The sequence below is a fragment of the Anabas testudineus genome, chromosome 10 (assembly GCF_900324465.2).
Source record: "Anabas testudineus chromosome 10, fAnaTes1.2, whole genome shotgun sequence".
Taxonomy (NCBI): Eukaryota; Metazoa; Chordata; class Actinopteri; order Anabantiformes; family Anabantidae; genus Anabas; species Anabas testudineus.
The window spans coordinates 4,306,788-4,318,585 of NC_046619.1; the positions used below are offsets into that span (position 1 = coordinate 4,306,788).

Here is an 11,798-nt window from a genome sequence, read left to right on the forward strand (position 1 = left end):
TTGGAGAACGATCCTGACTTTTTGTGGTTAATGCTCTAACTTCATGGCGAAACATTTGATCCACATGCGACACAAACCTGCTCTGGTTTCACACGTGGGACCGTCTGACCAAGCTTCACTTCAGAGGGGTGACACAAAAACAGATATCAATTCTTTTCTGCAAACACACTCAATGTGTAGCTTTTAAAATATAATATATATTACTCATCATTAGAGTTACCATTATCTAAAGAGAGTGTGAAATCATAATGTTTCGTCAATAGATATTTAGTTCTACTTGTATCCCCCTCTTGCTTGTCTATATGGTTTCTCCCTCCCAGAAGCCCTCAGTTTGTAACAACATGGCGGCGCCCGGGAGGCACGTAGGGCATTACATCCAGAGAAACAGCCGCTTTTTTCTTAACAACCTTGAGCAGTTGTGGGGCCACAGGTACTAAATGTTTGACATTTGTGTTTAATTCAGAATGTCTGTCGGCCGACTTCATAGTCGTGAAATGTTAATTGTTATTTCAGTCTGAAAGCTGCAGCTAGCATCATCTGACAGGAGGTCACTCATTCAGGAGCCAATGCTAGTAAAATATTGACATTTACGTGCTACTGTTTAATGTTTACTTCACCTAAAATGTAGTGTCATATAATGTTTTTAATTAAGGACTTTAACACCTAACTTTGATTAGAGGATAAGTGATGTCTGCCACTGAATATTCTCCTGTAGCTGTTATAATGTTGTTGTGTCGTAATTAGCTTAATCTAACGAACAAGCTATAACAGCGTACTAGAGGAGTGGAATAGCCCTTTACAAACTGCATCTCTCTGTATTCACACTTTCCTTTTTCTCCAGGAGTTTTGGTTGGTCTCCAGCTCTGCGACAACAAGCTGCCCAGGCTAATAAAGGTAAGGCGGAATAAGAGTTTTGGTCATGACTAAAACATTTGTCAATACAAGCAACTGCAATGCGAAAAAATCTATTGTGTCAAGAACTCTTTAAGAAAATAAACATCTGTGGAGATTCTCAGTCACTGAGCAGGAGACAAGAGAGATTTAGGATAAACTGTACTTTGACCAAATCACTTTCCAACAACAGCTACTTTTTTTTCTTCAATTGTGTTGCAGACTCTACAGAAACTATTGTCATACCCAGGAAGAAAACATGGTAGGTGTCCATGTATTACATGAGGTGCCATATAGCCATGTGGCCAACCTCTCTCCTTAAAACTGATTTAACAAGTATTTGCCCTTGAAAAGATCCCAATAATCAGTCTAATAATATTTTTTCTTATGAAATAGGAGCAAAGAGGCTGTTTTGGAGGCTCTGGCTTCAACTGTTAACAGGGTGAGGGTTGTCTCTTTTGTTTCACGTTGTTCTGTCAGTGTGATATGAAACTGTTTGTGACTTATCTAAACCTTTTTTTTCTTAATCTACCAGGACCCTACAGCATATCCATACCAGTTCCAGGATGACCCTTATCTCTCCCCCAGGAACAATAATGAGTTTGTATGTCTTTCACTGTCTTACATCGATATTACTCAACTGCATTTTCATTTGCCTAGTTGTTAGTGTTCCACTTATTGCTGTCCCCATTCTTGTCTATAATGTCTATTCTATGCGTATATATCTACTTATGTAGCATCATTAACACCCACTATGCTTTCATAAAAATACTTTTGTATTCTCAATGGGAATAAAGAGATAGAATGTGTCAGATGTTTTGTATTTTATAAATCACTTTCTCTTTTCTTTCTGCAGAAAATGTACTCACTCTCCCTGGAGTCTGGGAGAGCCGCAGGCAAATTCTTTGTCAATAGCAACCCCAAGTTCTTTGCCAAAGATTTTGCTGAGCCACATATACCAGTAAGATGTGCGCACAGACACACACACATCTGAAAGTATATTTGGACGCAGTGTTGGTTTAAATTTTGAAAAACTTGTGTGTTTTTGTGTGTGTGTAGTGTCTGATGCCTGAGACAGTGTCACCATGTCTTGAGGAGGTGAGTGAGGAAGCACTGAAGGAACGAATCAACCTGAGGAAAGTTACAGCTGCTGTTGACATGTATGATCAGCTGCTCCAAGCCGGTGAGAACACACACACAATACATTTATATATAAATTTATGTTCCCTCTATTACAAATGTTTTTAAATGGAACTTTACTAAATGTCTTTAATTTAATCCATTCAGGCACTGCAGTCTCCATGGAAACAACCCATGACCTGCTAGACCTGATCTGTCTTTACTGTGACAGAAACCCTGTCCAGGAGGGGGGTCCACAGACAGAGAACACAGTGAGTTATCCCTTATCCAAACCTCAGGGTGAATTTCAGTGACTTGACTGAATGTAGAACTACATTGGCCTTGCTCAGATTAGGACTTGTTATTAATGCTTTTATGTATTTATATATTTTATGGACTGTATGACTTTGTGTGTGTTCAGGAGGAGTCAGGAGTGGAGACAAGAAGTTCAAGAGGAAGGGTCCGTCAGGTTTCAGACTTCATGAAAACCACGTGGAAAGAAGGCAACAACGCTGAGAGAATCTTTAACCTCTTGCCAGAGAAAGACACACGGTGTTACTCAGCTCTGATCAGAGGCATGGTGATGGTATGATCAGACTGATGACTGCTGTTAGTTGTTAGTCTTCGTGTTTGTCAAGACAGTACAGTGTACTGCAGTGGCAGAAAAATGCTAGTGGTGATGCATCCCTGTGTTTTTTGTTCTGTTTCTGCTCAGCATGGAGCCTATGCAAAGGCCTTCAGCATGTACACAGATCTGCTTAACAACAGATTGACTGGTGAGTTGCAACAGGAAAAGAAATAAGGTCATTAGTTGGGTAAAAATACACTATGCTGGTTTAAAAGGGTGTATTTTCTGTCATTGATGTTCCTAATAGTAGCACCAGATGGTGCCAAAGAATGAAATACAACCCTCTAAACTCTGCAGACAACCAAATATATAATTGGTGTCTTTGCATTTTTTGTCCATTTCCTCTTGAAGTTTCTGTGTACTGGAAGCAGGATACTAATTGCTCCCTCTGTCTCCAGCTGATGTCCACATCTTCAACGCTCTGATCTCAGCAACTCCAGATGTCAGAGAAAAATACGAGAGATGGGAACTCATCACTGTAAGAGCCTTTACACTGTTTTGCAGAATGTTAAAGTTTTTGTGCCAATAGTACAAATATATCAGCAGGTTGGGTTATTAAAGACATAATAATCAGTGTGGTTAGGACAATTCTCCATATCCACACTTTTTCTTTTTATTTATTTTATTTAATTTTTTGAGGGGGGCACAAATTACCTACACTCAGTACTGTCCATGAACACAGCATATTTGCTGACTTGGTAACTTAACTGACTTAGTGTTACTTTCTTAACTTAAAGCTCACACTCAAAACAAAGAAAAATATCAAATTTCTGGGATATTGTAGTGAATTGATGATAATCCGGGATCATCAGCCAATATTGATTGTTGGTGTTGTGGTTTCAGCCACACTTTTCAAACTAATACATCCCTAATTATCATATCAATATACTGTATAAACATTTGACATCATGATAAAGTCATTAACATACTATAAAAAAGGTATAATGGAAAAAATCTAACTATTAAAACTAAGAAATTTGACATTTTAAACCTAGATTTTAATATTATTTCACAAATAAATGGCTCGTGTTTAAACTGTATTATGTTATTTACCCGTGTGATTTTTCTATACTTTCCATACTAATTTAATCAAGAACTCTTTTGGCCTCTCTTTGCTCTATGGTGACAAAAAAAGTGAAGAACTTCTAAAGAGTTATTATATCAACATTTGAACTAAAAAAGTTTTTTTTGTTGTTGTTGTTGTTGTTTCTTTTAGTGCATTGTTGTTACATACTGATACTCTTCAGTATGTTAGAATATTAACATGCTGTTTGCCTTTTTAATAAGCTGTAGTGTGAAATCTTTCAGCCATGTGTGGCACTAATCTAGTATCATAGTTTTCTTTTCCACAGAGCTGGCACAGCTTCACTGCTGTGTCAGCAACAAATTAAATATTCTTACACTTGGTCACCCAGTAAACCCTTTTTACCACTGTGTCTCTTTCTTTGTCTGCAGGATCTGCTGAACCAGATGAGTCAACAGAAAGTTCAGCCCAACCTGCTGACCTTCAACAGTGTCCTTAAAGCTCTGAGAACCTGTGGCACCTTTCCCAAATCACAAGCTCTGCAAACTCTGAATGAGATGAAGGCTGTAGGAATAGGTACTGTAACTGTGAACACACACACGTGCTACAAACTCATTCTAAAGTGACATTTAAGTGGAATTGCACACCATTATTCATATGTTATTATAATAGTGTTTCATTTGCGCGTGTGTGTTTGTATTTTTTAGCTCCCAGCCTAGCTACCTTCAACCACCTCCTGGCAATCTTTTATAAACCAGGTAAACACAGCAGTAGAGTCTGATGGTACAGTACACTTGAATGATAGATATACAGATTGTGTCACTTTTAGTTTTGTGCTAAATCCTCTTAAGCAAGTGTGTTTTGTCTCCAGGCAACTCTGGGCAAAGCAGTGTTGACATTTTACAGGAAGTGATATCACAGCTGGCTGGATGCAGTCTCACCTGTCAAGACCCTGATGATGGTATGTTTTAGAGTATGTGTATAATGAGTTGATTGTACACATTTCAGAAATATGCCCACTTTAATAAGTTGGATAGTAATATAAAAACATATGAGTAGTTAGAGGTGTGTTTTACTGACTCCCCCTGTTCTTCTCTCCAGTCCGCTTCCTCTCTATTGCAATGAAAATAGTAAGTCATTTAATTACTAGTTTGATAGAAATATAATTGTTATGAATATTTGTTCAGTTTTAATATGTTCTCTGCTCATCTTTGTCATAACAGTGTCTGGACAGTAAAGATCTAGAGCTGGCTTATAAAGTCCAGAGCCTTGTAGAAGTGGGGGAGAACTGGAGGATGCTGGGAGATTCCTACCAGAGCAGTATTTACTAGTAAGTAATGAAAACCAAATAAACTTTAATAAATAAATGTAATCAAAATTTGAATCAGTCCTTTCTTCTCTCCAGTGGTCGCTTCTTCAACCTGTTGTGTTTGATGGAGCACGTTGATGTGGTGTTGAAGTGGTACAGACGGCTCATTCCCTCGGTCAGTAAACCTTTCCACTAAAATCTCTTCAACCTCTCAGTAAAGTGGCAGCTATGGTGACCAGAATATCAGTATAGCTTTACATTTGTTACATCACCTACATTATTAATTGTGTATTGTATTTACACCCAAACTCATACAGAGCACTCTAGTGTAAGTCTTGAGTCACACCAGTGTTTCCTTTGGTGGAGACAGGTATTGGATCTGTTTGTGTAAGTTGCTGTAGTATTAAGTATTGCATGTTTCAAATCTTTTTTTCTGTTTCTAGTTGTACTACCCGAACCCACAGGGACTGAAAGACCTGCTGCAGGCTCTGGACACAGACAGTCGTCTTGATTTACTGCCAACTATATGGAAAGGTGAGTTTTCATGCTGCTACAGTTGTAGGAATGTAATATCACTTCGTACATTATCTCCAGACTGATCTCCAAACACAGTGTAAGACTGGATAAATGAATTACACTGGATAAATCATGAGCAGTCATTTCAGCAGTATCTGTTTTCTGTTCTGAGTCTTGTGCACTGGTTTTCCAGATATACGCTCCCTGGGTCATGATAATAAACTGGATGTTGTGGAGGAGGTGCTCACCCTGATGGCCAGAGAGAAACACAGTCCAGAGGTCTGTGCGACAAACAAGCAGCATTCAATTTTTAAAATATTCTATTAAAAACTATCACTAGTGTTATCTCAGTGTTTTCCTGTTTCTCACACAAAGATATGAAGTTTGTCTGTGTGTCTGCAGGTTCAGGAATCTTTTGCACAGTGTGCTCTGGATGTAAAGAGTGTGTTTGATGGCGAGAGTGGGAGGCCCAGTCTGAATTGGAGCACCTCCGCCCTCTCACACATCACCTCCCTGTTTCTGCGAGCCAACAAGACTCAACAGGCCTGGTGAGAGAGGCACCTGTATATCAGTCACAGGAGATCTTCTACGTAGTCTGACTCATAATGCTCACTGTCAAATGATGTTAAAGTGTCTCCCATCGACTCCTTTCTCTATAGGAAAATGCTACAGCTCTTCAAATCCAACAACAGAGTCCCTCCGTAAGTCTGCCTAAATCTGAACTACAAAAGAAATCTCTATATGTAGTACAAAGTTTTCAAGTGACCACAGAACAGTAGCTTATGACATGTTCATTAATCGTGACATGTTCATTCAAGCTGTTTGTGACTGTCTTTCATGCTGTTGTTCTCCAGTGATTGGCTCATGGATGATTTCCTGTCAGTGTGTCGCACCGATGGTTCTGCCCAGGGAGCAGTGGACCTGGTTCAGCTGTCTGCAGCTTTCTGTCTGCCAGCAACAGCACAGCTGGCAAAGAGAACAGTGGCTGAGTTTGATCTGACTGAAGAGCAAAGGTGAATAGCATAGCTAGACTACAGAAAGACCGCAGTAATCGCATTTGTGCCTAAAGAGCACTGAAAAAGCACTGTTTACCATTGTTAGGTTTTCAGTACTAAACAAATCCATTTGCAGCTAAAAAAAAAATCATGAGCACCAATAACACACAGGGTGAGCAGAAAAGGCTTTGTTCACTCATTGTGCATGTCAGACATTTAGGGACTGTGCAGAGCATAGGTCTGTTGTATTTCAGAAAAGTCCAAAGCCAAATGGCCTATATGGTCTTTCTCTGGGATTATCTGTGAAAGAGCATCTTGTATATTGAGAGAAAGACGAATAACTGTCTACAGTAAGCATGTAAGTAATGGAACGAAGATAAGATAAAAGATAGATTTAATTTCAGATTATGTGTGGGGGGTGTACAGAAGACACATTCAAAAAAAATTAAAAATAAATGCATATCTTTATTCCATTACTTACGAACCGGACTGTAGATTTACAAAATAATGTATCACAAAAATGAAGAAAAGTAATCTGAACTTAAAACAATGAACAAAAGAATTAGCAGACAGATTCAGCATTCATTTCTTACAGGTGAAGCTGTTTCTGTATACAAAGCACCACTTTCATCTTACAAACACAAGATCTACGGTGTTGCGTATTCCTGCCCAGTTTTCTTCAACAGTCCCATCTTTGTTGTTTGGAGATGACAGGTGTGATGGATGAACAAATTAGCAAAAGAAAAATGAACAGGATCAAATCCAATTTAGCTGTTAAAGACGAGAAAACAAAGAGCAGATCAAAGAGAAAAATATCATTGTGTTGGAGATTGAAATCACATTTTGATTGCAGTTATCTAAGCTCTGCACCTTACATGAATCTAGAGTATTTAAATTGAATTTGATCTGCAGAGGAAAGGTTTCTGGTAGAACCTCTTCTAAAAGCAGCAGGGCCATCAGGCGTCTAAGTCTCCTTGATGTCTTAGTGTATCACATGTTTTTATTTTCTGACCCCCCTGTTCACACACACACACACACACACACACACACACACACACACACACACACACACACACACACACACATAACTATCTTGATCTTTGTCTTTATTCAGAGCCACTTTATTGGAACTGGATTCTGCAGGAGAGTCATCTGACTGAATGGATCGACGCTGGGATGCTGACAGGTCTATTAAATAAATGTAAAATCCATGGAGTGAAAAATCAGGCACATTCATAGTTTACTCTTTTGTCTATCTGCATAATAAACATATACAGTAAGTGACAAATACAACCTAAATGTCTCCTGATGTGTATTTTTTGTTTTTTTTTTGTGGGTCAGCTAGAGGTCACTATTTCTCTTTGTTTACGAACTCCTCAAGTTCACAGTAGAGCAGAAAGTGTAATTTTTCACAGGTTCTTTTATACTTTTTATGCATTATATGATTATTTTCAGCTTGACTTTTGTGGAATCCAGACTGCTCATCGTTATAATAAAACAGTTTTTACAAAGCATTATAAGGAGCATCATAAGCCTTTTAAAACCAGTCATTCTGAAATCTTGACTGTGAAATCCTGTGCCAAGACCACACGAGGGGATTAATATTTACTGCAGAATCTATGACTATAAAATATGTGGTCAAGTTGGGAAGACGCAGATGCAAATTATTTTTGGTAATAAACTGACCAATTTCCTGATATCACTGATAAGCTGCTCCTCCAAATGCTGCATGTGTGTCACTTTCAGGGGGCTTGGAATGCTGCTTTCAACTTCTCATTATCTTAGTGTCCATCCTCAATCACCTACAGAGGACAAATACAGGATATTAAGATAGTCTGTGTTTGCAGATGCAGGTATGCACTGTGTGGCTTTTTGCACACTGTTTTATGGACAGCTTGTCTAGACAAGATGGGTGCCTCAGGTGTGTGTGTGTGTGTGTGTGTGTCTGCCTGCTCTCAGATAAAACTAGGACACATTTATTACTTAAAAACATACTTCAACATAATGTAATATTATATTTGCTGCAGTCAAACTTAATAAATATTGAGGAATCATCAATATCATATCTATACCTGTGTGTACACTGTGTGCGTGCACACATAGGTGATGCTGACAGTGGCTGGGCGTGTGTGCAGGCCTGCACAGGTGCGTGTTTCTCAAACAGTTCTTGTCCTCGACCAATCACCAGCCGAGCTGCCAGTGTGACCAAATAAGGACAAGTGGGCTAAAATAAGTGTAGGTGGGGGCACTTTAAGATGGGCGTGGCCTTGTGGGCAGAATGAATTGTTCTCTAGAGAACCTGCCTGAAGCCACGCACGAGTCTACTCTCTGATACACTCATAAACACATGAGTGTTGCCTTTCAGACCTAATGCACAATCTTTTGATTATTGACCTGGGCAAGACAATAAGAAATCACACTCTTACCATCCGTAATACATAATAATATAATCTTACTCTAGGATAATGGGAGTAGTTCAGGAGTTTTGGGACTTGATTTGCTTGGATGAAAAGGCAAATATTTTATAGAACAGTTTGCATTCAGCTTCTATGACACAACACTGGAAGTGGCCAGTCACAAGCATTCCTTTATCCCATTCTCCTTTATGCATCATACCTCTGCTTTAGTAAAGTGGGGGAAGAGGTCAAAGCTGTTCACAAGCAGAGGAAGTGACCATTTCCTGGTGCTGTGAATATCTCTCATACTAGGAGATATGTTCCTTCATTATGAACAACAATAGTAGAACTAAATCCCCTCAGCTGAAAACAGTCCCCAACAAACACAGTTTACATCTGTTTGGGTAACTTTGACCAAATAATACAATGTCCATATATTTTTTAAAATGAAAGCTATTTTTTTTCCTCTTCATAGGAACCAGGAAACAGTAAGCTTATTGCCGGTGAGAGGGATGTTTAAAAGCAGGAGTGGCCAATCCTGGTCCTTCATGTGCCAAAGTCCTGCTGTTTTCCAACTGCATTCCATTTAGGTGTGTAAGTTTTAGGACAGTAGTATTGCTTAACCTAAATTGAAGGAGTCATCAATAATGCTATTGGTGTCATGCTTGACCTGGCATGACAGCAGAAAACCTGTGAAAATGGGTCGATAATGAGAATAAAAAGAAACTGCTGATTGAGTTCACTAAGGGCTTCTGGGTACTTAAGTCCAGTGTGCCAGCTTTAATGTTATGTAAGTCATAACAATTAATTAATTTAAGAAAAGTTATATTTGTTTTTTACACGACATTAAAATTAGTTTTATGCAGTGTCATACAGATGTGATTCTACATGTTGTGTAGTGATTCGGGCCATTGTAATGTAGCTTCAATGTAGTGTTTCAAAGTGCAGTGTAAACAAATATTTATGCAGTTTGATAAAATATTCAAATTCATTCATTCAAATGGATGGTAGTCACACTGCATCATCTCCTAATCTTTGTTTCTGCATGTGTTTGGTTTATGAGTCATACAAGCATGTGCTTAAACCATTTACTGCATCCTGCCAAAAGAGCACAATGTCAGTCTTTCATTGAGTCTGTCAAACTTTCCCTTTCTACCTGTCTGTCTCCCTCATTGGTGCTTGTCTATGGCTCTTTCTGTCTCCATTTCTGTTCCATTAGGAATGACAGTGAATTGACCAACAGTTCACTTAACTTGTTGACATATACAAGTATTATCACATGAGACAGTTTGCAGCCCTGGTTAAGCACCAGGAGGCAAAATCCAGGGTCTTTGTATCACATTCTACATGTAATTATACATTTAACTATATTGTGACTTAGTTTAAAAATACTGAGACAATTTATCAAGCTACAGTAAAGCCAACGTAGTTATTGTTTTGTATGGAGAGAGTGATTTAATCCTTGTATACATATAGGCATTGTACAATGGTGTGAAAAAAGATCATCCCAATAGGAATCTACAGATCTTGTTGTGCATGACACTAACAGAAAGAAAATTAGTTTTGATAAACAGTGTCAGCATGGTTCAGTATGAGTAAAACAAGTTCTGAAACAAAGTGGTCCTAAAATTGAACCCTGGGGGACACCTTATTTGTTCAGTTAGCAGATTTTAAAACCAAAACATTGTTTACTACAGAAAAGTATGCAATTATACTTGGAAATAGTTTAAGGAGGATATCAGGATATTAAGAAGAACCTCATCTTTTTTTTTTACTAATATCTGTTTCTACAGCAGATGTGAAAAAGATTTATAAAAGTATGTGTGTCAACACTTATTCTGTGCTATTCAGTGACATCATTGTCTAGTCCTCTTTTTAACAGGACAGAAAAAGGTGATACACACTATTGGAACTAAAATGTCTCAAATGGAGCATTTCTTTTAACCCTTCATGAATAAATGAAGGTTAGAAAAACTCTTGCATTTAAAATAAATAAAAAAACATCAAACCTGGCAATATATCATATATAACTTAAATTTTATTTCCACCCTTTTTGTGAATACGTATTTGTTCATTACAGCTAGCAGGATCAGTCTTGTTTAGTGAAATTCATGCTTTAAGTGAATAATTATTCTGCGGCTGTGTACTGTGTGATGACAATATTCGACCACTCTTTTGTTTACTGCTACACTGAGGAGACATCTAATGAGACTATATCAAAAGCAAACAGAGCCTTCTGGAAATTTCTCCCTTCTGCCACAGATGAGGAATTTACTCTGACAAGATTCAGCACATCACTCCAGGGAGAAACAGAGAAACACAAGAGGAGAAGGGAGGAAGTGGGATTGGAAGGAAAACTATGACAAGAGTAGAAAAGTGAGGAGGAGGAAGAGAGGAGGAATTCCTGCATGTAGAGACTAGTAGCACCAGCAGGTCTCTGACAGTTCACACACACACTTAAAGTTACACTCACTGACAAGGTCTGTTTGCAGAATGGACAATCAGCAATCTGCTGCAGATTACCGTCCAAAATCACAATCTACCTCACCGTGATACATTTTATAATTATAGGTTACAGTTACAGTAAGACACTTGATATGATGATGCCTTCCTGCTCCAGGCTTTAATGGAGGTATTTGCCGATTAGGTGCTTTTGCTCATTAGGTGGTACATGGGTGAGGCTGATCCTGAGGGACGATGAAGTACATTTAAGTACATTAACAAACATCCCCGCTGCCTATATTCTTGAATCTTCAGTACTTTAAGAAGAAAAAAAAGCATCCCTACAAGTGACAACGTGTTCAGTACAAGAATGCTTGTTGCTTAATATCACACACACTTTGTGGTGTAAAATAGCTGTTTGTTAGTAGATAAAGGCCTTTAGTACCTTTGTCCGTAAAGCAGCTACCATGTGTCCTCC

General features: G+C 38.4%; 1 protein-coding gene across 1 annotated transcript; it reads left to right on the forward strand.

The window, feature by feature from the left end:
* On the forward strand, positions 1-7,775 carry ptcd3 (pentatricopeptide repeat domain 3). The gene is made up of 24 exons (XM_026358596.1): positions 1-128; positions 321-430; positions 842-894; positions 1,114-1,153; positions 1,288-1,333; positions 1,427-1,495; positions 1,748-1,852; positions 1,951-2,074; positions 2,179-2,282; positions 2,432-2,596; positions 2,726-2,786; positions 3,037-3,116; positions 4,094-4,238; positions 4,370-4,420; positions 4,534-4,623; positions 4,764-4,792; positions 4,886-4,992; positions 5,068-5,146; positions 5,415-5,505; positions 5,681-5,766; positions 5,890-6,035; positions 6,147-6,188; positions 6,342-6,500; positions 7,597-7,775. The coding sequence occupies exons 2-24, from the start codon at positions 342-344 to the stop codon at positions 7,640-7,642; spliced, it is 2,007 nt and encodes a 668-aa protein (XP_026214381.1). The 5' UTR covers positions 1-128; positions 321-341; the 3' UTR covers positions 7,643-7,775.
* The last annotated feature ends 4,023 nt before the right edge of the window (positions 7,776-11,798 follow it).